The 27,984-nt window shown below is 43.9% G+C and overlaps 1 protein-coding gene across 11 annotated transcripts; it reads left to right on the forward strand.

The window, feature by feature from the left end:
• Positions 1 to 873: 873 nt before the first annotated feature.
• Positions 874 to 27,937, forward strand: ehbp1l1b (EH domain binding protein 1-like 1b). Of its 11 annotated transcripts, none has more exons than XM_071460144.1 (31): positions 874 to 1,482; positions 4,639 to 4,696; positions 4,797 to 4,892; positions 5,949 to 6,002; positions 6,131 to 6,309; positions 6,709 to 6,827; positions 6,979 to 7,065; positions 8,390 to 9,199; positions 10,593 to 10,658; positions 10,789 to 10,926; positions 11,051 to 11,302; positions 11,513 to 11,660; positions 12,848 to 13,195; positions 13,343 to 14,803; positions 15,560 to 15,847; positions 15,997 to 16,503; positions 16,797 to 16,901; positions 17,414 to 18,649; positions 20,298 to 21,155; positions 21,784 to 21,982; positions 22,081 to 22,229; positions 22,413 to 22,461; positions 23,181 to 23,505; positions 24,352 to 24,422; positions 24,573 to 24,621; positions 24,722 to 24,774; positions 25,133 to 25,253; positions 26,033 to 26,132; positions 26,208 to 26,281; positions 26,434 to 26,548; positions 26,796 to 27,937. In XM_071460144.1, the coding sequence occupies exons 1-31, from the start codon at positions 1,379 to 1,381 to the stop codon at positions 26,881 to 26,883; spliced, it is 8,307 nt and encodes a 2,768-aa protein (XP_071316245.1). In that variant the 5' UTR covers positions 874 to 1,378; the 3' UTR covers positions 26,884 to 27,937. The 11 variants fall into 11 exon arrangements, with proteins under 11 accessions (XP_071316245.1, XP_071316246.1, XP_071316248.1 ...); XM_071460145.1 differs by having other exon boundaries at positions 8,393 to 9,199; XM_071460147.1 differs by having other exon boundaries at positions 875 to 1,482; positions 25,142 to 25,253.
• The last annotated feature ends 47 nt before the right edge of the window (positions 27,938 to 27,984 follow it).

The following is a 27,984-nucleotide window of genomic DNA, read 5'->3' on the forward strand; positions in this document are numbered from 1 at the left end:
GGTGTAAAGTAGTTGGTGCAGTGGTCAGGTCTGTCCAGGAGGAAGACAGGAAGCTGTAGACAGGCCAGTAAAGTGGAGGGCTTCGCATGCAGTGCGGTGTGTGTGCATGTCTGGGGAGGAAGGGAGTGTACTCAGAGCAATAATGGACCTCTGAATCCTGGACCCACAGTGTAATATTAGACCACCTCTGAGTCATGAGAGAGTTGTCCCCCTCCTCTCCTCTGCTGCTGCTGCCCTGCCTGCACTCCTCCACCACCAGCTGCCTCCGTCCATCCATCCAGCCCTGTTCCCCCACCTAAAAATACACTCCTGCTCTCACTGAGGAAAATCCCTGTGCCTTGACCTAGCTTGAACACACACACACACACACACACACAGGCTGGAGTCGGGTGGCCTTCTATCCTTCTCTCCATGGAAACTATTCCTCTGTAATTAACTGGATGAAACACACTTTTCTGGAAAGTTTTTGGGTGACGCAGCTGGAACTCGGGAAGTGACTTGAGTTCTGACCATGAGCTCAGAAAATGTATTCGAAAACACAGACACACACAAGAGCTCCAACAAACGGCCCACAGCCCGCAGGAGATCTGAGCCTGAGGAGCTGATTAAGTGAAGTATTCACCAGCAGATAAGACTGTTCCTGTGACACAGGCAGTCAGGATCAAAGTCTATAGGTATGGCTGAACACTGTTACCTCAGTACCTTCACACACTGTGCTCAGAGCGCAAGGTAATGAACTTTGCATACTGCTGCATCACCAGTGGCCACTCTTTGCATATATCCTGCCTCACTCTCTGTGTCACTGGCTGCTGTCACTGAGGGAAAGAGGGAGGGTGAACTCATTCTACAGGCAGCAGACCTATATTACAACAACCTCCCACCGCCAGGCTTGACTAGGCTGCGCTGTCTGCATGTGCAGGGAGAGAGAGAGAGAGAGAGAGAGAGAGAGAGAGAGAGAGAGAGAAGTTGTCAGTGCAGTTGTTGGGTTGAAACTTCAGCTTCATATCAGGCGTTTGTTGCCCGTGTGAAAGACAATGAGCAGGGCGGAATCGGTTCCTCTTTGCTGATGGCATAATTGTCAGTTCTGTTTACTGTTCTTTCCTTTCGGTACATGGCGACATCTTTCCTTTTTTTTTTTTTTTTTTTAAATCTATGCGTAATTCAACTTACTGCAAATGAGCGCAAGTCTCAGCTTGTGTGAGGTTCATCATCATCAGCAGCAGCAGCAGCAGCAGCAGCGGCAGGAGCGGCGGCGGCAGAGGAACAACCTTTTAAGGAGCAGAGGCAGCGGACAAAGTTGGATTATTGTTGCGCGCAGGAGTGCGTTGATTTCCGTCTTTCCCCCTGTTTGTTCGGTTTTATTTCACCAGAGGCGGTCATGACGTCGGTGTGGAAAAGACTGCAGCGAGTTGGTAAGAAGGCTTCAAAGTTTCAGTTTGTGGCGTCTTACCAGGAACTCGTTCTGGAGTGCACCAAGAAATGGTGAGTTTGAAAGACATGCTTCACTTCCCTGTCCCACCTGAACCTCTGCCACTGTTTGACATGTAAATAAGCCTCCGAGGGCCCGTTTAGCTTGTTACCGTAGAACAGGGCTCTGTTATGGGCATGTTGATTCTCATGTTGTCGGCCTTCCCGCTACACTGAGAGCGATGAGGGCGTCCCTCATGTATCTACATGTGCTAAACTCATCCAGAGAGATTGTGGGTTCGATTCCCGACCCCGCCTATCGACGAGGATTGTGATTCCCCACGGAGGAAGGGGATTTCTTTCTTCGTCACATTTGCGCAGATGCATTATCCCATGTGAGGCATAAGACTGACAGTCATCACAACTGTGACACTCACTGCCATTTCCCATTTGATTAGAAAATACAGTCAGACCAAGTGCCCCTTGCTGCAGCCTGCTCTTTGATTTACAGTTTTATGTCCAACATCACAATGAAGCATTATAACCATAGCAGTGCACCCACGTGTTTTGCTGTTTTTTTTTTATTTCAGTCAAAACACTTTACACTGCAGCTCATACTCTGAAGGGGGGAAAGCCTCTTCTGCTATTTCCTGTTACACAAAGCGGCTGGGAGATGGCCAGGTGATGCAGCATGGGCTAATATTCAGCTCTGATACAGCATTGAACAGACAAATAATGGAAAATGGTCAGCTTTAGTTCTAGTGTTTTTGACATGTTTTTATTATTATTGTTTTATTTTATTGTATTTTTTGGTCCTCCTTTTTTGTCCTTTTGACCTTTCTTACCATATCAACACCAGGAGTGTTTAAAATCTTTGAAATCCTTTAAACTCTACTGATGCAACATAGAAAAGTTTCTCCGGTATCTTTAAACCTTTACCCACATGTCAGTCTGGCCCTCGTTGAATCTTCTTATCTTTCCAGATTACATTAAAGGATGGAATAATTGTGTAAGAGGCTTGTCAGCAGCACGATAAGAAACGCAGACCTGTTTTTTTCCCCTGTAGTAACTGAGGGCTCTGGTCAATAAAGTTTCAGAGTTTGATCAGCGGCGGAGAAGCTTGTCTTGTCTTGAGGGATGAGAAACACTGATGAAGGAAGAGTGACAACTCCCACTGAGCAGTGTGATGAAATCAGAGTTGATATGCCTTTAGCAGTGTGGTGTTCAGACAGGGAAACAAAAGCCAGGACGCGCAGAGAGAGGGTGGAGCGATGACAGGAGGAAATGAGGAAACTCTGGACATGATTCCAAAGTTTCAGTCACATTACCTTTGGCTTGGGTTGCTTTTTGAAAAGGAAATCAGCCTATAGTGATTGATCTCTGTATTCAGTGTCAGGGTTTACCGACACTTAAAGATCACATCAAACATCAGAGGTGGGAACCGAACCTTTTGTCCACGTGTGGGCACGAAAAGGTCTCATGAGTCACATGTTTGTGTACAAGAGTTTAAATGGGTTGCTCTAATTTACTGCTACGATTTGAGACCACTGGCTTTCTGAGAGACACAACATGCGCACAAAACTATGGAGATGCACTTTAGACATTGTATGAGATGATTTAATCTGGCATCTCCGCTGCTAAGAGTGTAGCTTTAATGGGGCATTCCTATATTATATTTAGAGATTTATCAAAGACAGGAGGTCAATAATGTTCTATTTACATGGTGGCTAGAGGCTAAAGGAACAAGGCCTCTTGAAGGATATTCTCCATCACAGGGTTTTTTGGATATCAGAAACAAAAATACAGAGGGGGCTAAAGCTACATGGCACCAGTCAAAAAATGATAAAGTGCTGCTGACAGAGACAGTCAAGTGGCACAAACATAGTTAAATATTTAGTAATGGGACTATTTTTATGTAACATAAGGAGTGCTTCATGTGACAAAAACATGAGAGAGGTTAGCGCGTTAGATCATTTTACTGTCTGTATCAGTGTATCACAGATATTTGATCCTGTTCCTTTTCAAAGTTGAACATTTCAGCGCAGAGGAGGGTGATGTGTATCACAAATTGCTGTCTGCTGAACAACCATATACAGTAATTACATGCTACTAAACTGCATTACACCACTAATGTTTACCCGTGTAAAACCAGTCACAACCCTCCACCCTTGCCCATTGTTACTGTGCTCACTTGATATTTTTGCGTCTCTGCACTTTCTCGTCAACAAGTCTTTGATGTCTCCTATTCTTCCTGTTCTTTTCTTTTCCCCCCATTCTTCTCTCCCCTCCATTACCTCCACCCTGCTGCTGTCAGTCTATTTCTGATGCCACTCCTGACCCCCTAACACACATACCATACAAACACATGCACACGCACGCACAGCCATCTTTGCTGTTCTTGAACACTGACACGCTGAAACTTGAGTTGAGACGGTATTCAACATCTATAAACTATCGCTATCGATACTCGAAAGAACGTCTGCACGTGCTGAAATGGTTGTAAAGATGATATATTAGGAGTAAGCGGCGAAGTTTGAAGGGTCTATGTGTAAATGTGTGCATGTACGTGTTTGCTGGTGCGGGGGCTTCCTTCTTCCTGTCAAGAGGCACACCTCACATTCAGATCAACTCAGGTCACATGACTCTGTAGCTTCCTGTTTCACGTCCTGTGCTGCAGAGGACTTGGAAAATACAATAGCAGCATATTTATATCAACACACACATATATATAGGCAGGTGTACACTATTTACACCTTATATACTGTACATGAATTGGGTGGCCTATTTACCCACAAACTGCTGTCTGCATTCTCACACACACACACACACACACACACACACACACACACACACACACACACACACACACGTTATTAGAAATATTAGAAATACACACAGATAGGCAAATGGAAATCTGTGCAGCACAATATTTTTAAACACACACACATCAGGGCCTTGTCCTTGACTCCAAGGCATTTTTCATTCAGCAGCGACAGTCATAAGACTTCATGTTAGACCATGTGTTTTCACATTTATATAATGTCCACTTTGTTTGAAGGCGTTATCTGATGAATTTCAAGGGTTTCTGATGTTTAGAAAATGGTTTTCAGATCTGTCTTTAGTCCTGTCCTCCTTTCAGATGAACAGTGTGTAATAACTATAACTGCCATGTAACTGCACGAGGGAAGGTGAAATCTGTGTGTTTTGATCTGTGTTTGCATGTTTCTGTAGGCAACCAGACAAGCTGAGGGTGGTGTGGACCAGGAGGAACAGACGCATGTGTTCCAAGGTGAAACCACTGAAACAGCACACACACACACACACACACACACACTCATACACAGAGAGAGAGAGAGTCTTGTCTTGTTAATGTGTTGTTTGTTGTGCAGCTCCACAGTTGGACGCCTGGAATCAAGAACCCATACAGAGGGACGGTGATGTGGCCGGTCCCAGAGAACATCGACATCTCTGTTACACTCTTCAAGGTACCGAAAGCAAAACACACTATTTACAATGTCCACACACATAGACAGGTGGGAAATGAATGAAAAATAAATGAAAATGTTCAATCCTTTATTCAAACAGGTAGTTAAGAAAAACAACTACAAGTGAAATAGTGAAAAGTTGAGTTTGGTCTTTTAAAACCTGAAGTGAAATGACAGAAAGGTTTTTGCAACTCCTCCCATTTGTAGGGAGCAGGGAACCTGAAACTGCCACACTCAGTTTGAACATGTGGTACACCTAATATTAAAACGTCCTGTGACTTGACATTGTAAGTACTGTGTTTATATAAGAGGTAATGAGACATTTTTTGCCGTGGCATAGATAAATAACAAATAGTGCAGCCTCCTTCTGTCAGTTATGGAGGACCATCCCACCTTTTCACTTCACTTGAGATGAAGGGCAGCGCACTGTGATACAGAGTCAAGAGTCTTCAATGTGAAGGGAGAGACAATCACATAAACAATATCACCATAATCGAGAGCAAATTTAGTAGATTGTTTGAATGTCTTCCAATGAGCAAAAGCGAAGCAACGTTTGTTTCTATATAAACAGCCAGTTTTGACACTCTCAAGTGTTCCACATGGGTCTAATGTCCAACCAGACTCCCAAGTATTTATAACACTCAACAATTTCAACTTGAGAACCATGAAGAGCATGGATAGAGATGCTGTACACTCATAAGTGACCTTGAGAATAGCCTAACTTCTATTTTGTCAGAATTTAAAGCAAGCTTATATTTAATGAGGGATATCTGTTTATGTATATGGACAATAAGAGGACCAAGAATTGAGCCTTGTGGGACACCTATACTTAGTTTCCCAGCACTTGATATGCATCTATTTGCAACTTCTACTTCTCTCCGTGGCTCTATGGGGCGATTTTGGAGTGACGTGTTATGTTGCACAACCAGATGAGAAAATGCATACATTCATAAAATATGAACAATTGTAAGGAAATATCTGGGTGAAACATGCATAGATTATGTCTAGAGATGATGTGCCACTAAACAAATTGTATTTTTGTCGTCACATCTTTAGGAGGCCAACGCTGACGAGTTTGAGGACAAAGAGTGGACCTTTGTCATTGAGGGCGTAAGTAAAGAATCCTATTTTGAATATCAGACGAAATGTAATCACCAAGTGGAAATAAAAGGATACAGTTCAATATGTAATACGTAATGTGATTCAAAATCATGGTTGTTTTTGTTGGTCATGTTCAGGAGAACAAGGGGCATCGTAAGGTGCTGGCATCAGCTGACATCAACCTGAAGAAGTTTGCCAGTCCCACGCCGACCCAGACTGACCTGACGCTGAAGCTGAAGCCACTGTCTGTCAAAGTGGTGGAGGCCACGCTCAAGCTCTCTCTGTCGTGTGTCTTCGTCCGGGAAGGAAAAGCCACGTGAGTAGCAGTTTGTTGTTATTTTTCCCTCTGCTGCTACATCAGCGGCGTGTGGTCGTGACAGTCTTCGTTAGTGCGACAAGGGTATTTTCAGATATGACAGCACGTTTTTTTATGAAGTCCATGTGTTAATTGATAGCTGCTGCACATGTGACACCAATGTCTGCCTGTTTGTCCCAGACAGTGGAGCTTCAGCGACACACACTGGAAAATAAACATCAACTCAAGTGATTCTTCTATATTTGTATACAGCTGAAAATAAGAATCATACCTCAGCTATTTAAAATGTTTGAAACAATCTGTGTTGTGAATCGTTCAAACACATTTGATGTCTGTCATAAGGAGCTTTTCATATTTGGGGAGATGTCAGTGTGATAAATGTTTGTCCTTGCTCCTCAGTGATGAAGACATGCAGAGTCTGGCTAGCCTGATGAGCGTCAAACCCTCAGACATCGGCAACCTTGACGACTTCAATGAGAGCGATGAAGACGAGGACAAGAAGTCTGTCACTGCTACAGGTGGGCAGACTTACACCAACACAGCTCCTTCTCTCTGATCTTCCTCTAAATTATTATTTCTGCTCATTGCAACCCTGACATTTCTTCCTCCTCTACCTTCTTTTTCCTCTCTTATTCCTCCCTCTTTCCTCTTTTCTGGCTGCTGGAGTAGTCCCACACACTCTTACTCACCCAAATCGCCCTGCTCCCCTTCCACCTGACCAGCGAAACTCCACTGGACCCACTTTTCCAGCTTCAGGTAGCCCCCTCTTGCTCTTTCTCGCTCCTGTCATTTGTTCCTCTTTCCAGGGAAACGGAGGTGTGAACAGGAGCTCTCTCTCCCACACTATTTCACACACTCATGTCATTTGTTCCGCAGTCCTTCCCACATGACTGCACAGCTTCTTCTAACTAAGTTCTTTGCATACCACATATTTCTCATTTAGACATTAAACGCTATTGGGAATCATGTGATGATAAACTAATGTCAACTTTATTTAAATGTATTGAAAATTGTTTGGAGGCATGAAAAGCTCCCGGTGTGACATGACACATAGAGTTATTGTGTCCACAGAGACATGACTGTAACAGCATGAAAAAGGGGAAATTAAGTGTAACTGCAGCTCAAATGACCATAACCCTGAGTTCTGACTACTTGTCCGTCGTGTTTCTTTTTTTAGAGTAAATGAAATTACATGTTCTTTCCTTTTCAAATGTTGTTGCTACCATTAATGTATGGCTTTGAGGTTTTCTGTTAGCTGTTTGGCACAGCAGAAGTTGTCTACTGAAATCTTTATATTTTAAAAATGCAAAAGAAGTAGCAAAAATGCATGGTATTAAGGCCCAGTGGTGAAAGATGTGTGCAGATCATGTATTAAATAGAAGTGGCAATACAGCAATATAAGTCGAAGAGTCCTGAAAACACTGCAGTGCAGTGAGAATATTTCAATTTCATTTCAATTTTGTAAAACGTATATTTTAAAGATAATATGCAAAATATATAAATATGTTTAAGAAATAACTAACTAAAACTGTGAGATAAATGTAGTGAAGTGCAATATTTAGTCCGCCTTTGTTTCCTTAAATGTAGTGGAGTAGAAGTGTAAAGTAGTAGAAAATGAACAAAAAAGCATGTAGTATTGCCTTGTGAACCTAAGCTCCTTTGACTTGTGTAACATGCTTAAAGTTGTTTTGTTTTTTTTATTGCAATGTGGTGCCCTACTCAACCTGAGACAAAACAGCATGTTGGAATTGAAATCCAGCGACGGTTGAGCTCTTCTGTTGCGGTTTGAGGTGCTTATCAGTTGCAAATGTTGTTGCGTAGAGTGAAATGATCAGGAGACATTGAAAGTAGAAGATAATAAATGGGCTATAAATCCATCACAGTTCATCACAGTTCCATACTTTGTTTGTGGTATCACTCAAACAAATGAGTCACGTGATTAACACAGGATCCTCATTGTGGTAGCAGAACTGTCTGACATGGGATGTCCAATTTTCATTCTCAAGTCATGATCTTTTCCCTCTGTGTTTTCCGTTGCTTCTCTTTCTGCAAAAATCCATCCATCCATCCATCCATCCAGCAGCTGCTGGACATGATGGTGGTCCTCCCAGTCCTGCCATCTTTGCTCGCCCTCCTCTACCAGTCGCTCCTCGCCCCTCGCCCCGTCGCTCCCGACACCCCTTCTCCACTGCCCCTGTCCAATCAGAGATCCAACCTTCCCAAGGCCCCTCCCCTCAGCCCTCACCCAGGTCCAAGCATAAAAAATCGACCGACCCTGTTCCTCCTGAGCCTCCTGCTTTATCTGACCCACAACCTCCTAGCTCCCAGGTCCCAGCAGCTACTTCCTCAATCCAGAGTGCACCCCCCGTCCTGCCTCTCTCTGATGTGCCTCCTGCACGTCCTCCATCACCCAAACCCTCCAAGACGCCCATAATCGCCCCTTCTTCTTCCCCCCATCCACCATCTCTGAAATGCTCTGAGCCTGCGTCGACTTTACCCTCTGCCTCCGTGGAGCCTTCTTCAGCAGTGCCCTCTGCTCCCTCGAATCCTTCTTCATCCAGTACCCCCTCTAACCTGCCCCTTGAGCCCCCCACTACACCTGCAGCTGGCATTACTCCTATAACTCTCAAACATCCCTCCACTGCATTGTCATCAATTGAGACTATCACAACATCATCTTCAGCAGCTCCCCAAAAGTCTTCTCTCACCACTGTCATCACTCTGACCCATAAGCCCATCTCTGCTGCCTACCAGCCTCCTCCCTCCAAATCCTCCTCACCCTCAAAGCCCACCCTGTCCTCCGCGCCCTCGTCTTCTCACCCTCCACTCACCCGGACCCTCTCTCAGCCTCCGTCTCTGCCCAGAATCTTCCAGTCAGACTCAGCTAAAGGTATCGACAGGCTGGCGGACAGACAGGCATGCTGCATGCTTTCCTCTAACTGATTCTTAATGTGTGATGGTTAGACCTTTTTTCCGCATTAGTTAGCTTCATGCCCATGTTACAAGTCTAATACGGTATGTGCTATCCTACTTATGTACAGTATGGTGTGTTGTGAGGAAGATCTATGCATGATCAGGTTGTCATGATATCAGAAATTTAACTGTGACACTAATGTGTTGAACGTTTTGTCGCTGCTGCAGTACCTCAGGCAACAAGAACACAGGAAAGTTGTTTCATTGGAATGCGCTAATTTAGTATTTGCTTGTTTTTGTGGGGGTTTTTTAAAATATATATTTTACTGTTGGGAGGTGTTTGATGCTACAGTTGTGCTTTCAGTGGTTTGACTTTCTGTTGCTGTCTGCCAAAAAGAAGAGTATCACTGTAATGGCTGTTTTACTGTTCCCCAAGTTCGAATACCACTGAGTCTGCTCAGAGTATTTTAGTTTTTGCTCATTTGAATTAAATCCAACTTTCTTGTTAATTAAACCAGTATATTCAGATATCCTGAAGGCTGGGAAAACATTAAGATTTAGAGCATCAGGGAGCTGAATCCTACCCAAAACATACATCGGCCCACCAATTTGATGTTTTATTCTTCTTTATACAACGTTACGTGATCATATATTGATGCATGATAAAACAGAATCAAAAGCTTGTTTCAATCTATGTGTACAGACCGTACAGACTTCCCCATAGGTTTTAGTAGAACCATGTTGCTCTTAAACTTTTTACGAATGCACACTGAGGGGCGCCATTACCTGCAAAAAAGTCCATTGTTAATTCGCTATTTAATACATATATATTGAATATTCTGCATGCATAAACCTATGCGCTTCAACGATACTGAGACATACTGTATATAACCTGATAACATGTACAGTTTATTCAGTGCGAATGTGTGCTTAACTGGCTCTACAGCAGCTACTTCTCTTTTTCTAGAGACTGTTCAAATCCTTACATAATAGACTTTGATGAGATGAGAATGAATTACTAAACAGACTTTTTGAACATAAGGACATTTTGAATTCAGTCTTCTTCATGATATTGTAGTAATAACATTTTGATTACTTCGACAACACTAATCAGTGGAGTGCTACACCAGATCAAACTGAGTCAAACCGGGGGGTTCTCAGTTTGCCTGTCAAGCTGCAAACACATTTGTTCCTGACAGATGTAAATCACTTCTGCACTGTCATAAAATTAGTAAACCGCATGATATCAAATTAGCAAAGTTGTTCCCCTTTCATTTTTTGCTTCTGTCTGTCTACACATTTCTTTTTTCTTAATTCCTCTTCTGTCCTTCACTGATCTCTCTACACCGTCTCTGCTCCCCTCTCCTCAGTTCCTGTGTCGTATCAACGGCGCCCCCCGGAGGTTCAAACTGTAGATGATCCTACTTCAGCCTCTGGTCTGTCTCTGCTTTGACTGTCAGACTAAACAAATGCTAATCAGCTGCTGGTTGTCTTTTCAAATCTTTAAAAATCTCTTTTTCTGCTCTTGTCCTTTTCTCTTTTACTCTTCTCTGTCCTCTCTACTAGTTCGTTCCCACATTTTCAAACCTCAGATTGTCAAGTCAATCCCCCGCCCTTCTTCTCCCTCACCTTTTTCCGCTGATGCCCCTCCTCTGTGTTCAATACCTCCTGTCCCCAAATCTCACCCCTCTAGCTCTGAGTCAGGTAAGCTTCGAGTGTACTTAACTTTCAGTGCTCTTTCCCTTCCCATTTCTCTTCTTGTTTCCATTATCCATTTTAAATTTCCCATCTTATCTCCTTCCTGCTTTCGCCACTCTGCTTTCCTCAGGTGACCTGGGGGCGTGGCTGACATCTGAGTCTGCTCTGATTGGAGGAGACATCACCCCTGTCCCTCTGCTGAGCAGCCCTGATCTGGATGCTCTCTGCGACCCCGTGGCTCCAACCCTCCCTGCCTCTCTTCCACGCTCATCACCCCCTCGCTCCTCTTCCTTTTCCACCTCTGTTTTATTCTCCTCTCCTCACCCTCATCTCGCCGTCTCTCCTTCTGCTCCTCTTGCTCAGATCAGCTCCTCCCAACCAGGTACACCAGCCAACGAATCAAACATTTCACCTCAGTGCTTTTCCCCCTTTGAGCCTTTTCAAAAACAATTGCGTCATGCTTTTCGACATGTGGAAATGTGCCATGTGGAAGCAGCTCTCTTGTTCAAAATAGCCACACTTTCCCTCTATCCTGCAAACATGACTCCTTAGGGTGTGATTTGTTATCTGACCTTGCTCTTTCTCTTTATAGGCTCAACATTCGCTGGTGCTCACGCAGACAAGGAAACATCTGCAAGCCCTCTGAGGCGAGGTGAAGAAGTGGTCAACATCAGATCATCCACGGGCCAAGACTCGAAGGCGGCCATCACAGAAAACAAAGCTGAGCCAGGACGGATCAGGTGAGGTCATGGGATGATATCATATGTGTGTGTAAATTTAGATTGTCTGGTTTGGCTCCTTAAAGATATGTTTGGCCCTGAACTGCTGTGTGTGGAGAAAATGTGTCAGCGGACCACAGAGCTAAAGAGGCGTCTTGAAGATTGTTGGCAGCTCTAACAGAGCTTAGAAGATACAGCACATGAGAAAAATTGAAATGTGGGCTAGAAAGGAAAATGAGTGTTACAAAGCCAAAAGGCTCTGATTCATTTTCTTGTTCTTCTCAACTTGTCTTAAGAGGAAACGACTCGTGAAGCACAGAAAGCACACTTCAGTATGGCTTACCGGCTTGACACTGCATGACCGCTTAAAGGAATAGTTCAAAATTTAAGGGGAGTTACTTGAGAGAATTGATACTACTGTTATATCTGTATGTTCACAAAGCTACCAACAGAAGCTGGTTAGCTTAGCTTAGCATAAAGACTGGAGACAGGGGGAAACGGTTAGCCTAGTTCTATTGCAAGTTAAAAGAAATCTGCCTACCAGTAGCTCTAAAGCCCACTAATTAAGGTGATATATCTCATTTGTTGAAACTGAATATAAAGGATTGTTGGGGTTGTTTTATTTGACTGACTTTGCTTATTGTTTTACCATGTCTTCACACTATAAGCCTACTTCACTAGTCCTTTAAGTCACGTTCCTGCACAGATGTAGGCTAATAGTCCCCATCAGTGTATTGAAGATGTCCCAGGGTGCATCACAGATTGAGATAACATAGAACGCAACAGGTTACAGGAACCTTAAGTATTGATCAGCACCTCATCACGCTCGCTCTGGTCTAACTGACCCCAGTATAACTCACTTCAGTGCTGAGGCAAACCTGCTTCAGCTTGCTCACGTGTGGTTGAGTAACAGTGTATCCGTGTTTGTGAGAGTTGTTGATGCACAGTCGCTCAAGGCCTCACAGCTGCTTTGTGTGGGTATTTGTGCCTCCTTGATGCTAACACGTGCTAACAGTTGCAGAGTGTTTTGTACCCTGCCTCGTGTTGCACTTACCTTCCAGTACACAGCGGTGGAATAATAATCAGGTCTCTAGTTTGCCGCGCAGCCTGCCTGTCTGTCTCCCCCTTCCTCACCTCCTGCACGCTCAGCCTTGTGAACGCTCGCCCACTTGTCTCTCAAGCCTGACCGCCAGTATTTCTATCCCCAGTCCTGTCCAATCCCGCTCAGAGCTCATCATAGCCCCGCCCCCTCCGTGGCCGTTCTCCTGCTGTGAGAGCTCCACCCCCCAGCAGCCCACCACCACTGTTGTGGCGGCTTTTATCACACCTAAACAGCCAAACATTCAGAGGGAAATTGATTTGAAAAAGCCAGTCAAAGAGATGCAGAATATTATTAGCGTCTCAGAGACCGAAAAGGCGCCACTGGCAAAGCCTGAGCCTGAACCCGACTTTGACAGCATCATCTTTGAGTCGTTTAACCAAAGACAAGAATCAGGGGGCTTGTTTCTGGAAGAGGATGACTCTAAGCGGGATACTATCAAAAGGTGTCCTCGGGGGTGAGTATTTATATTCACAGTTAAACTCAGGAGCCAGAAGATAAAATAAAATAAAATATAAGATGAGAAAATGTGAACTGGTGGTGGTGATAATGGTTCAACACTCAGAGACTTGGGATTAAGGAATATTGTTTATCTGTTCTGCAGTCTTGAACAGAAAGCCAATGAAAAGACCTGTGGGGAAAAGCCATCACAGACAGAGCAGTTAGAGGGAGCAGCGATGCAGAGAGAGGAGATGGTGAAGGCAGAGCAGGAGAAGCAGAAGGAAAAAGAAATCCTAAAAAAACAAGAGGAGGAAAGGAGGAGAAGAGAGGAAGAGCAAAAAGCAGAGCTCCTGAAGCAGGAGGAGAGGAGAAAACATGAGGAAGAGAAGAAGAGACTGCTAGAGGAGGAGAAGAGGAGGCTCTTGCAAGAGGAGGAGGACGTCAAGAAGGAGAAGGAAAGGAGGAAACGCGAGCATGAGCGACTCCTGAAGGAGAAGAGAGATAAACAGGAAAAGCTGAGGGAGGAAGAGGAGAAGAGGAAGCGGGAGGAGGAAGAGAGGGAGAAAAGAGAGCAAGAGAGGAAACTCCTAGAGGCAGAGGAGGAAAAGGAAAAACTTCAGAGGGAGGAGGAGAGGAGACTTGAGAGAGAGAAATTCATGAGGAAGATGAAGGAGGAGGAGGAGAAAAGGATGGAGGAGAGGAGAGTGCTTGAGGAGCAAAAAAGGAGGAAGGAGGAAGAGAAAAAGAGGCTCCTGGAGGAGGAAGAGAGGAGGAAGATGGAGGAGAAACGCTTGAAGGAGGAAAAAGAGAGGGAGCGGCAGAAAATGAAAGAGGAAGAAGAGAGAAGAAGGAGGGAGGAGGAGGAGAAGAGAGTCAAAGAAGCAGAGGAGAGACGAAAGAGGGAAGTGGAAAAAGAGGAGAAGGAGAAGGAGGAGAAAGAGAAGGAGAGACTCTTAAAGGAGGAGAAAGAAAGGATGGAGAGGAAGAAAAAAGAGGAGGAGGACAGGCAGAAAAGAGAGGATGAGAAAAGACATCAAGAGGAGGAGGAGAGGAGGAAAGAGAGACTGTTAAAGGAGCAGAGAGAAAAGGAAAGGATGCAAAAGGAGGAGCAGGAGAGGAGGAAGAGGGAGGAAGATGAAAAGAAGAGACAAGTGCAAGCGGAGCAGAGGAGGCAGGAGGCAGAGAAGCAGAAGAAGGAGGAGGAAAAGAAGAGGAAGGAAGAGGAGGAGAAGAGAAAGAAAGAGGAGAAAGAGAAAGCAGAGAGGAGAATGAAAGAGGAAGAAGAACAGAGAAGGAGACAGCAGGAGAAAGAAGAGATGGAAAGAAGAAAGAAGGAGGAGGAGGAAGGGAGATTCAGGGAGGAGGAAGAGAAGAGGAGAAGGGAGGTGCGAGCAGCTCCACTCTGCAGTCTGGAGGCCAACAGATCAGATGAGGACAAGGAGAAGATGAGGACTCTGATTTCATCTTCGTCCCCTTCTTCCTCTTTGCCAGTTTCTCAGCTAAACACACACACCAACATCCCTCCACCGAGCCTCACACACACACACCTCCTCAGCCAATCACAATCAAGACAGCCGACCCTTAACAAACCGAGCTCTGCCGCCATAAACTCCAACAAAGACCGGTGAGTTACAGCTATGAAATAAAAACTAATGACTTCACTGTGGAGTGTTGATTGTTGTCTGCTTTCTTAATCAGCAAATAAAATCGATTAATTAATCAGTGTTGTTCTTAAAAAAAAAAAAACTTGGTAAAGGACTTTAAATTCTCTTCCTACTGATTCAAACATTGTGTCTCCATTGTGATTCTCTGCTCGTGTGAGACATCATTGATTATCTGTGCTGTAGGGGTCGGCAGATCGATCCCCAAAGTATTGATACCACTGATATCTTGTTTTGAGTGTCGATGCTAAGCTAGATTGACTGTGGGCTCATTAACACTTGTCCTAGTGCTGCGCCATTTGTTTCTCTGCTGCTGCTGTGTGTCTATGTTAGATCATAGAATTTACTCAATAAAGTTTTGTTATTCAAAAGCTGTCTTGCATTTCAACATGCATGTGATGAAAAGAGAATAGTCGAAATAAACGCCTAATTAGCCACTTATTCAGTAGTGATATTAATGATGCATTCCCCTCATTAATCATGACACACTTCCTATCTGATTCTAAGGATAAGAAGTATTGATACTGGTATTGATATGTGTGATCCAGGCTCCATTATTGCTTGGTATCAAATTTTGTGCTATCAACCACCCCTACTATTTGTTTTTTCTGTTGTTTCTCTCTCTCCATCTTATTGCTGCTGATCTCTTTTCATGTTCTTCCACCTGTCGCCCCTTCCTTCCTTTTTTTACATCACCCCTTTCTCTCACCTTACTCCAGTCTGGGTCAACCCTCTCTCATAAAGGAAGGTTCACTGTCAAACATTGTTGTCCCAGAAAAGAAAATATCTTCCACATCTACTCCTCCACCTGGCATCCGTTCAGGCCCCACTGTTCAGCCCCCTGCTCAGGATAAACCAATCACATTAGAGGTCTTGACCCTGGAGACACCTCCAAAGAGGCTGTGTGATGCAGAGATTCCTCTGTGGAAAGTGCTAGAAGGGAGAAGTGGGAAAGATTCACCTGAAAAAATCTCTGCCGAGGAGGGTGCAAAACCTTTGTGCAGAGGGTAAGGATGGATGAGGGGGTGCCTGTCTGTCTGCTTTCTCTGCTTTATCTCCCTGAATGCTTTTGTTTGCTAGCGTCTTATTATTGTAGTAAGTAGCAAATGTACATTTGTAATGGCTGCATCTTTCATGTGTTTTTCTTCTCTCCTAGCTCACACACAGAAGATGCTGCTGAGGTGGACACCCCTGTCAGGCAGGAGCACGAGCCAATCAAAGCCAAGGACTCAGAAACACATGACATAGTACCACCACCTCCTGCTCAACCCGCTGCACCAGCAGTTAAAGAGGAACCCAAAGAGCCAGAGGGACCCAGCATGGAATCGGTAGCCTCACTCGAGGTTCCCCCCAAACCAGCCGGCGAGCGCCCGACTTTGGCGCTGGAGCCACTGCAGCCCTCAAAACCAGAACCGGAACCAGTTCTCCAGCCGTCAGGAAAACCACAACAGCAGGGAGCAGCTGAGGAGAAACCAGCTGACGGCGTGGCTCGTGGTGAGGAGAGTTTCGTCAACAATGAGGAGCCAGTGTGCGAGGCAGAAAAGCAACTGTGGGCAGCTGTGGAGGAGACCACAGCGGAGACGGGAGCAGAGAGAGGGATGGAAAGTAGTGAGAGCACTGAAGAGAAGGATGAGAAGGAGCAGGAGGAGGGTGTGATAGGGGGGTGAGTCAGCAATGGTTCCTTGCAGCTTGTGCAGCATGGCGTGACATGTCTGTTCCTCACTCACAAGACATCACATACACACTCACACATACCTGTGCACAAACTGACTAATGTTCCTCTCTGGTGCTGCAGCCTAACCAGTGCTTATTCAGCAGCTGCGATTTAACCTCATCCAATGCTCTTCTCTCTCTCTGTCTATGCTGTTAGACTGAATATTGAAATGGAAGCTTTTCACAAGAGTAAAAATTGTGTGTGCGTGTGTGTGTGTGTGTGTGTGTTTCTGTGTGCGGTAGTGCCTGCAAATGTGCAGACACAGAGGCAGACGTGTGTGTTGCAGAGCAGCAGAAGGAGGCACCTGCTGGCTTCATGTCAGCAGTAGTTGGGGTGTTGTATAGAGGGTGAGTCTCTCTGCCTGCCTTTGTTGTCGAAATTATTTGTTAAGATGTGACGCAGAGTGCAAAAAAGTTTTGGTAGACTAAGCCGAGATGGCTAATAGAGGTAGCTAATTTAATTATGAGTCAAATACATAAATAAGTCTTGTGTTTAGCTAGCTAGCTTGCAGTTAGCTGTGTATCTTTCCCTGAGCTGATCTGAGCTCTCACATGCATGACAGAAAGTTGTTCACCTGTTCTCAATGATGCCAGAGATGATGTAAATACCAGAGGGCTTTAGTGCACTGGGTAGGGAGAAAAAAGCCTAGGGTGGTTCAAACAATAAATGTTTCTGCGGTCTGCTTTCGCACGGCACTTTGGACAAGCACCAAAACAAAGTCTGAGAAGGAACTACTTAATCAAGCATGCTGTCTGGCTTTCTGTCACAACGTCCAGAGCCTGCTGTTGGTCATTGTGCAGGTCATTTTAGGGTGAGCCCGTTCTCAGAGTTTTTCTGTCCCTCATGTCTGTCCCTGTAGCTATGAGACAGTGGCCTCCATCCTGCACACAACTGGATCCACTGATGCAGATCATCCACACCCCTCTGCGGAACAGTCATGCCTCCTTTTGAGCGATGAAGATCAGCTGTGTATACATGAAGTAGATGCAGAGATGCTGTATTCCTCTGAGCCAGATGATGAGTCTCTGATTGCTGTTGGCGTGGACATCTCGCCACCCACGGCCTTCTCTGACACAACAGACAATCAGACAATTAGTGAAGAGAAGAAACCAGAGTGTTTACCCACAGTGGAGACACGTGGGCTCAGTCTGGTGGCAAGTCTGCGACTGGCAGCCAGTGAGCAGGAGAGAGAGAGAGAGCAAGAGATGGAGAGAAGGGAGAAAGAAAGGATAGAAAACATGAAGAGGGAGGAGAGAGAGAGGGAGGAGATGGAAGAGGCAGAAAGGAAAGAGAGGGTGGAGAGGGAAAAGAAGGAAAGAGAGAGGTTGACAAAGGAGAGAGAGGAGATGGAGAGGAAGGAGAAAGAAAGGATGGAGGGGGAAAAGGAAGAGGAGAGAAAGAGGTTGGAAAAAGAGAGGGAAGAGCTGAAGAACAAGCAAAGGGAGGAGAATGAAAGGGCAGAGAGAGAGAGGGAGCAGCAGAGGGCAGAGGGGGAAAAGAGGAAAAAAGAAGAGGAAGGAAGGGCAAAAAAGAAGATGGAAATGGAAAAGAACAAGAAAGGAGAGGAGGGCAGGGTGATGGAAAGGGATGATGGTAGTAAGGGAGAGAAACCACAAACGAGACAAGAGGTCATTTTTGACTCTACATCAGTGCAAAGAACCCAGAAAGTTGTGAACATCCAATCAGCTGACTGTCCGCCACTGAGAGAGGCACACCTGGATGATATTGCATATGATGAGAGGCTACAGGGCAATGAAGAGGAGCCAGAAAGCAAATCTGATCCCAAATCAGTGATTGACCCTAATGCCGAAATCAAACTGGTTTCAACCAGACCAGTTGATTCAGTTCCTGCAGCCAGACCAACAAATAAACCTGATTCCAGATCAGATAAACCTGAGGACTCTGGTATTGCTGTTAAGAAAGCCCTGGATAATTCTGCTCTGAGATCAGTTAAAAAAGGCAAACCCAACCTTAAATCTGGTGCCATCCCAGTGTGGTTGAGAGAGGAGGAGGATGAGGAAGTGGAGTATGAGAGAGGACATGAGGATCTGGGCTCCATCTGGCTGGCTGAGCTGTACATGGAGGGGGAAACAGGGTGAGTAAAGGGGGGTGAGAGGGAGACATGGCAGCAGGGAGAGAGAGGTGAGTAACTGTGGAGGAGTTGGCTGTATGAGAGAGATCTGTTTGTTGCCCCATGTGGATTAAAGGACTGTGCCTGTGGCTATTTTGTGTTTACTTCCAGTAACCACGACTTTTAACTCATTATGTGTGGAGGGAAATGTTCACTCAACATTAGTATCCCTCATTTACTGAGGGTTTGGCCTTTTCCTGCAGGTCTTTCTCAGGATAGAGTTGTGTGTTGGCATGTGAGTCATGTATTTCTCCCCCAAGCAACATCATTATCATGTTGTTTGTGAATGAAACTGGAATTTCCTCTTCACATCTTGTCTTGGTGGTGACTTTATTGAGGTACTTCAAAACCCTTAGCACCCGATTTGCTGTAATTCTCTTCAAATATCCCACTCTTTCTTCTCAGAGTCATAATTCAGTCAAATCTGGACACACAGACATATTATACATATTTTTGGACCTGGTAAGACTTACACTTACAGAGGATATCATTACATCCAGTATCAGTGGTAAACAAACATCCATAAATCTTCATAGAAGTCATGGGAAAAGAAGACAATTGTTAAAACTCCAGAATTTCCCTGAGAAACATCACGTTTTAAAGTTTTCTTCAGTGTCAGAGTAATCCAGTCATAGTAGTTTGTATATTCATGGTCAAATTATAAACAGGAACTGTTAATAGTTAATCCAGCGTTATTTTTATTGTGCTAATATGTCTAAACGTAAACAAGTAATACAGACTAAATAAAACAGAACTCAAGTTGTCATCTACAGTAACTCACTGAATCCATGACAACATCCTCCAAAGCATTATTAGTTTAGACTTCAAAAACCCCTGACTTACAGAGTTGGGATCAGTTTCTCAGGGAAACATATAACCTACATGAAGCCTCTCACACCAGATCTGTCCTGTATTGCTGTTGTAGTCAATTGTACTGGGAGAAAAAGTATTTGGAAAATAGTGCATTAAGTATAGAAAGGGGTAAGCTGTGCAGTGTCTGTATCTACACCTCCTATGTGTTTGTGGCTGTTTGTGACTGTGACTATGATTGTTTATGATGTGGCTGGCATCGAACAATATCACAAGGCTTCTTGTATTTGGTCATTACTCATTGCAGCTAAGTAGCATGTCAGGTAGCATGCACTGGTTTGGTCACTGGATACTGCAGTTCAGTGCAAGCTGGAGCATGTTTAAAACTGGTGTTTTGCTTTGGTTGAGTCCCAGATTTTCTTTGCCTCTAACATTTGTAGTCTGGAAAAATCTTAACATAGCCAGACCTCTCTCTGGGGAAAGTCTCGTCCAAACAACGGGCATGTCAAGACCTTTGGAAAGCTTGAGTTTAGTCGACAGAGTTTGGATTGGGAGAAGCACTTCTAGATAGTTTGTGTTTTAGGGTTTCCTGCTTTATTGACCACCTGCACCATGCTCCCTCAGTTCTTCCTAAACTTTTGTGCTTGAATTTCTTCAGACCTTCTGAGTTTAACTGGATGGGTCTCTGGTTGTGTGAGATTGGTGGTATGTTGTGAGGGGAATGACAAGGACACTGCGGTTCTGTTGCTGGTCAGTTTTGTCAAAAGCACTTCAGCTCTGAAATCTCCTTTTGTGTCTTCAGCCCAGGCCACCCACCCCCTGCTGTAACCCAGAGGCCCTCCTCACTCCCCTTCAGTGAACAAACCCTTTATCAGAGCTCTGCTGCCAGTCAGCAAAATAAACCAGAACTTCCTGACACCTTAACCAGTCAGGTTGACCGTCCTCATCCTTACCCTGCTTCAATGTCTAAGCAAGAGGAAAGAATTGGTCTGGCGACCAGGGCCAAACCATGTGAGGTACAAAAACTGCCAATGAAAGGACCGAGAGATGATGACACAAAAACTGGTCACAGCCTGGAGGTGGCAGCCAATGAGGAGGCAGAACTTGTTCAATCATCAGTGGTGCCTTGGCCCCTTCCTCCGAGTGCAAACACTACTAGCCTACACTCTGACTTAAAACACACCAAGATGTACACTGACAAGACACGTGATGAGACAAAAGAGGCCCAAATAGCCACAGATCTGAGTAAGAGTGAGGACATGAGGGACGATAAAGACACAAGTCACTCCAAGAGCCCCAGCCTGAATCAGCACATGCACCCAACAATGAGCGACGGCGCACCAAGAGACAACTTCCACACACAGACACACACTCTTGATCACGACAATCTCACCAAAGACCAGCAGCTCCAAGAGGAGGAAAGGTTATTATTGGCTAAAATTCATCTGATGACAGGTGAGACATCACCTGTCTCCAGCCCTCACAGTATGAAACGCCTTATCCCTGCCCCCGGCGATATTGACTGCGACGCCATAGAGCCCAAAAGCCAATCCGAAATCCCTGCTGAACTTATTGATCAGCAGTCACTTATTCCCCGCTTTGACGCCCTGCAGGAAATATCACTGACTGAGACAGAAGAGCCACTGGGAGAGGAGGATGTGTAAGTCAGCATGAGGTGTCAACCTGTGCTGCTCTACGAAATGCTGACGTTGAGCCTTGAATGTGTTTTGAGTGTGATATGCAGAGACTTAGTAAGGAATTACACCAGTTTTACAGATCAAGATCAATGTATTCATCATGTGGCGCACGACTCAGCACTTAAAAAAACAGATGTATAATGTGGCTGTTGAGTCTGAGAGATTAACAGCCTGTTTGACAAAGTTTGTGTGTGGAGTTTGAACTATTGAACAGCTGCAATGTTGGCTCTTTTTCAACTGAATATCCAAAGAAAAAGATCCAACTGTTCGGTGTGTCCGCTTGGTTCTGAGGTGATTAAACATTTTCCAAACAGCATAGACCTGCGTTTAATCAATTATGCTTCAAATTTAGCTACCCATTCTCTTGAATGCTGTGTGTGTTCCCATCATGCCCTTAGCATCAAGTCACTGCTGACCTCTGCTCTCCTATCCTCGATATGTTAGCAAGCTTGCATGTCTCAAATCTACAAATCATCGATCATCATTCTGACGCCAGGCTGCTTGGATGTTCTCCCTTCTCCCACTAAACAAAGTCTGGTTTTCTATTCATCACCCATCTTGTCAATTTTTTTATGTCTTGTCTCCTCTCAGGCTAAAACACCCACCGGCTGACCTCCCCGACGGTGGAGAGAAGAAACACACAGACACACACATCACTCCTCCCCATCACTGTGAGATGAAGACATCTTGGCTTCCTACGTTACCGGAGGAAGAAACCACTGACATTAAGACCCCTGAACCAGTTCCAACAGTCAGAGAGGAGGCTGATGGGAAGGACGACATAGCCGAGGTAAATGTACATAAATAAATTTAAATAAATGACACAAACAAACAGATACCAAAACTGTACTTGTTTCTCTTCATCCCTCCCTCCTCCTCCTCCACCAGGGCCTGGTGAACTCCAGCCAGTCGCTGCTCCAGTGGTGCCAGGACATCACCAGCGGGTACCAGGGGGTAAAGGTCACAAACTTCAGCACGTCCTGGAGAAACGGCCTGGCCTTCTGTGCCATCCTACATCACTTCCATTCAGACAAAATGTACGCCATTTCCTGTTTGATTGCCGCATGATATATATTTTGAGTGCACTCAGCTTTTAACATTATTCCATGTTGTCCCTGAGGATGGTTAAAAATGTCAGCTCGGAGTCTGACCCATTCATTTAAATGTTGTAAATCTGTTGTATGTTCTCATTATGTTCTACACTGCTTTTGTCCCATTAGAAATTTTGACCAGTTAGACCCCCATGACATCAAGCTCAACAACAAAAGGGTAAGGATTCATCAAAATTACTGTATATTTTATTTATGTTCAGTGCACTGTTCTATCAGTAATGTTAATAGTTTAGTGTTAATATTTACGATTAACACAAATTGCTTTTGAGGCCCAGTATTCATAGGCCACAATACAGAATAGTCCTCCTTTTCTATTTAGTAATGGTTTATTTGTCTCTCATTATAATTTTGTTTTAATACAGTTGTAAATAAATTCACCTAAGTACCGTTTCTCTTCTAATTGGTATTGTATAGTGTTAGGCTGGGTGTCAAGCAGAGTGCAGGTTTATGCCATTTAAGGACTTAAACCTCCGCATGATATAAAATCATCTTCAGTTTCCTTGATAGAGACTTTTTTCTTAATGTTCTTTTCACACAAAGTAGGTGGACATGCTTATTTCAGCCCTGAGTAGCGACTGCAGTGTTTCTCTCCTGTTTCATAAGCCTCTAACAGGCTCCAGAAATATGCCAGAGCAAACTTCATGTATCCTGAGAGGCAAAACGGAGGCAAAAGAATCTGCAAAGTATTGGCTGCATCACTTTTTGTTGCTCAATTAGCTTATTGCTCTGAATGCACAATGTTTCTGTTATTGAAACAATTCCAACAAGAATTGCTCAGGTGACTGGTTTTACAGACATCTTTATGGGGTCAACAGACTGAAAACTACTGTCCGTCTATTCTTTGTTGATGATGTGCTTCTTTTTATACAACTTCAGGCGTTTGATGGTTTCGAGGCACTGGGCATCTCTCGTCTGTTGGAGCCGTCCGACATGGTTCTCCTGTCCGTCCCTGACAGGCTCATAGTCATGACCTACCTCAGCCAGATCCGCTCACACTTCACCAACCAGGAGCTGAGCGTGCTGCAGATAGAGCACAACAGCAGCCAGTCCAGCTACGGCCTCGCCCCCTCTGGCCCAGCTCCCACTAATGTCGACGCTGCCGCTTTCTGCATGGCCAGACTGAACGAAGGAGTGAGTCTGGAGGAGGGAGGAAGCAGCACGCTGGTCGTCCCGCCACCGAGGACCAAACGAGTGGTTAAAGGTATCAGCCTGTCATCGTTCATCCCATCTATTTTTAAGGCTGATTTTTAGATCCATTAGTGGGTTCATCATAATAAACTGTAGACCTACAGTACTTCAGAGTGTATTCCAAAGTATTCAACCCTTCGACACAAGATGTGCTGGATACCATGGAAACACAAAAAAAGAGAAGAGAAACATAATAAAGTCAGGACAGCAGAAAAGAAAAGAGGAAAGGGAAAACGTTAGTTAGTGTGTCTCCAGGGAACGTTGGAATGTGAAGCAGCAGAGTCTGAGCTCGGGAGACAAGGAAGAAGGACAAACAGATCATTAAATCAAGTTCACAGCACCACATTTAAGATTCTAGTAGGTTTCACAAGGTTTCCAAAGTTAACAGAAATGCCATGCTGAATTAGATGGAAATGTTTCCTTTTGATGGAAAGATGCAGTCATAAGTATTTCTCCCAGTGTGAGTCATGAAGTGTATTGTTCTAATTTCGAAGCTGCTGAAAACATATTTATTGAATCAGCTTCTAACTCTGACTGATGCAATCCCACGTGAACAGCTTTCTTCGTGCTCCTTTCGCTGGTTTGCAGCGGGAGGTGCACGGTTTGGAGAGGATGACACTGGAACACACTGTACTTCCTGGAAACAATTAGGATTTAGCTAATATTGATGACAGTTGTGGGTTTGTTTGCTAACATTGCTGACCCACTGTCAATGAAGCTTTTTTCAACTTTGATTTTTGCTGATTTAGTCTTTAAATTTTAATGTTACAGCAAAATATTTTAAACCAAAATTTTGGTGGAATAGCAACATTCAAGAGGTTAAATCCAAATTCTGATTGCTGTTCTGATCTGTTTTCAGTTGAAGAGTCAATAACCCCAGTCCCACCTCCAAGGTCGATTGCCAAGACGGTCAAATCTGGACTAACGCAGGTGAAACTTTCTGTGTTTTCTTGCTGTAACTGATTGTTTAAACTGTAATACTGGCTTCTAAAGCAGAATGTAAGGCTTTAAATTATATTCTGAAGAAGAGGAACAGCTACCAAATGCCCTTTATTAATGTGTCATCTTTGTGATCTTCAGGATGAAGACACAGTGACAGGCTCTGCAACAGAAAACACTAATAAAACAGGTGGGTGCACGACGTGTCAGCCTAACATTTAAAAAAAACATTACAATACATCAAACTTCCTGTCCTTCTCTTACACTGTAATTTGTCCTTGTTTGTGCAGAGTTGCAGACTGCAGCTGAGGCAGAGCCTCCCAAGCAAGAAACAGAAACAATGGTCAGTTCTGCCTTCCTCTCTTCACTTTTTACCTTCTCAGCTTCTTTTCTTTATCTTTGACTCTCTCTGTCTCTCAAATCACATCAAATGAACTGATGGCTGCAAGAAGAACCCAACCATTTTTTGTTCATTATAAAGAAAGCCTCTCCAGGATACTTGTGTTTTTCTGTCATTTCGGCTTCTCTCTAATCTTTTGACCCTCTTCTGCTTCTCTCCTCCCTCTGTGCTTTTCCGACTCCCTCTTTCCTTTGCCCTCCTTTCTCCCGTTTTTCTTCTCTTTGTGGCCGTCTGTCATCGTGTATGTTCATGTGCGATTGTATGTGCGTTTGCATGTTTGTGTGATGGGCCTTGTGGTCAGTGCCTGCAGGACACCAGTCAGTATGTGCTGAGTGAGCTGGCAGCGCTGGAGACAGAGCAGAAGCACATTGACAGCAGAGCTGCCGTGGTGGAGCGACGACTGCGAAGCCTCATGGAAACAGGTGAGTCTGACGCTGACCTTAACCGATTTATGACCTTACTGTTTGATCAGAGGAAGCCCGACTGCCGTGGTGCAGTGTGCGACACACACCCTGACAATCAAATGGACCCATACTGTGAATGCGCTGCACATACTTGTACCTGAACCCCTTGTTACCTGCAATTATCCCCAAATCAATGTTTTAGCAGATATTAGATATCAGGACTGATATTTTGAATATTGATTTATGATTGATTTATATTTGTAATATTGTTGGACTCGGGATGGCCTTTTTTTTTTTCATCTTGTCCAAACCCAGCGCCTACATTATCCACAATGCAACTGTACTGCTAAAAGCTAGGCTAGACTTTTTCATTTTCAAATTTGTAGTCTACAGCCCCAACCCTCTGAAAGACATTTTGAGGGTTTTCCAAATATACAGAGGAGGAGCAGCACTACACAATTAAATGTATTAAGCAGACTTTATTTGTAGTCTGCACAAATTGTGTGTGGTCCCATGAATACTAGCAAGATCTGTCTGTTTGCTGTCTGTCACATTTTCTGTACACGTTCTGTTTTATCACTTTTCAACAAATAAACTTTAGAAACAGCAAGTGGGAAATAACGATCTTCATTTTGGAGACCTGACAAAATTGATTGATTTTGAATTCTTCAGGGGTCCCAGGTGTTCATTTAAGTGTTTTAGACCCTCCGTATTTTGTACATATGGCAGTGGTGTAGGTTTTTCATACAGCCCACAGAGTTGTATACAAACTGTCCTTTCTTTTTCTGCTTGTACAGGAAGTGACCGTGATGAAGAGGAGAGACTGATCCAGGAGTGGTTCACTCTGGTGAACAAGAAGAACGCTCTGATCCGCAGACAGGACCACCTGGAGCTACTGTAAGACCTAACAGTATATTGCATATATATTGCACACTTCTTGTTTATCTCCCTGATTATTGACTGCCTCTACAGGCAAGAGGAACAGGATCTGGAGAGGAGGTTTGAGCTTCTGAACAGAGAACTACGAGTCATGATGGCGATAGAAGGTGAGGAAGAAGTATTTAAATCTTCTACTTAAGCAAAAGCAGCAATATCACAGTGTAAAAATAGCATTAATCTGCAAAGTAACTCGTAACTATATCCTTACTGAGCATGATTATATGAACAGTTATGCAAAGTGCTGCTGTTTGTCCTGCAGACTGGCAGAAGTCGTCCACACAGCAGCAGAGGGAGCAGCTGCTCCTCCAAGAGCTCGTGTCTTTGGTCAACCAACGGGACGAGATCATCAGGGACATCGATGCCAAGGAGAGAGGGTGAGTGTGTGTGTGGGTGTCCAGCTGTGTGAAAAAGTCAAAACAAAGTCACAGGAGGGAGATAGCAAATTCCTGAAATGAAAAAAGAAAGCATTAAAAAACTAATTTATGTATATATACTGTATATTGCACATTATTTGATTGCCATGCTTCAAATTAAACCTTCAGATTAATGATTGTAAAAAAAATGTTCTTTTTTATTCTTTATTTGCAAGAGTTAATGTCACTATACTGTTTGTATGTGCAGGGCACTGGAGGAGGATGAGCGACTGGAGCGCGGCCTAGAGATGAGGAGGAGAAAATACAGCAACAAAGACAAATGTGTTCTGCAGTGAGAGGAGAGGAGGAGCACAACCACTTTTACTACTGAGCCCCTGAAGTCACAAAAGATGATATTTTTGTAGCTTGTTCATAATTTGTTTGCACGGGATAAAAACAAGTCTTTCAGGACTTCTAGGGGCTCTGTATTTTCCTTTTTGTTTTTTATAAGTGCCTTTGTGCCAGATTGAGGCTGCAAACTGTGTCTTCTTCTTTGACAGTGTTTGTCTGTTCATGTCAGAGTTTAATTATTTTCAGTCTGTCTTAACATAATAGTATTATTTTGATTCAATTCACCTGTTTTTATTTATTTAAATGATGTGTCAGAATGTTGTACTTCTATTGCACATATGGTGTGTTGTGCGTTTGTGTGTGTATTCTTCTGTGAGTGCATTCAGTATTTGAACACTGGGTTTTCCTGTTTGTTTTTGTTTGCTTGTTTGTTTTTTGGGGGTATGGAAAAAAAATAAAGCAGAATGTGCCATATCCTTGAAACTTTTATGGTAAATAATTTACAGTTGCTTATGATATACACAAATTAAAAAAAAAAAAACTGCTCTGTTTCTGGTGATATTTGTCTTACATTTCTGTTTCAGACATTTCCACCCTGTGAAATATCTATTTAGATGCCAAAACATTTCAGATATAAATATTTCAGGTGTCATGTCATGAGCTGGACTCAAACCCACAATGTCACACTTTGATAAACCCTGAAATACTTTCCACTTTTTGCAATATTGTACTTCTTTTGTTAGATGTTAGAGGTTGAAAGTGTTTTATTAAAGAGGCTTATGGTGGTTTATAGCTTAAAGTATTTATTTTAAGTGCCTTATATCAACCATAATGTGTTTGTGGTTGTCATGCCTGCTTTATGCACAGAAACGAGCCTGTTTCCTCATGTCTGTGTTGTTTGACTACTGTATGCATGCTTTTTGAGGTGTGCTGATAAAGTGGTACTCTGCTTCACATCACCACTGTATGCCTGTCACACTGTATACCTGAGGTTGCTGCCTTTATTTATGTCGATGAATGGTGTTGATAATTACAATAAATATTGGTTTGTTGTTTACATTTGCTGTGTTTGAATTCTGTGTATTTTCATAATAGACACCATGGAG

This window comes from Trachinotus anak, unplaced genomic scaffold (genome assembly GCF_046630095.1).
Source record: "Trachinotus anak isolate AG129_WGS33_773 ecotype Australia unplaced genomic scaffold, CSIRO_AGI_Tana_v1 ptg000024l, whole genome shotgun sequence".
In the NCBI taxonomy this organism is placed as follows: domain Eukaryota; kingdom Metazoa; phylum Chordata; class Actinopteri; order Carangiformes; family Carangidae; genus Trachinotus; species Trachinotus anak.

Bases quoted from the DNA above. Each gene is read 5' to 3' on its own strand.
- ehbp1l1b (XM_071460144.1), top strand. From the start codon at position 1,379: ATGACGTCGGTGTGGAAAAGACTGCAGCGAGTTGGTAAGAAGGCTTCA. The intron at 14,804-15,559 runs GTGAGTTACAGC...ACCTTACTCCAG, and splicing joins ATAAACTCCAACAAAGACCG to TCTGGGTCAACCCTCTCTCA. The intron at 25,254-26,032 runs GTGAGTCTGACG...CTGCTTGTACAG, and splicing joins GCGAAGCCTCATGGAAACAG to GAAGTGACCGTGATGAAGAG.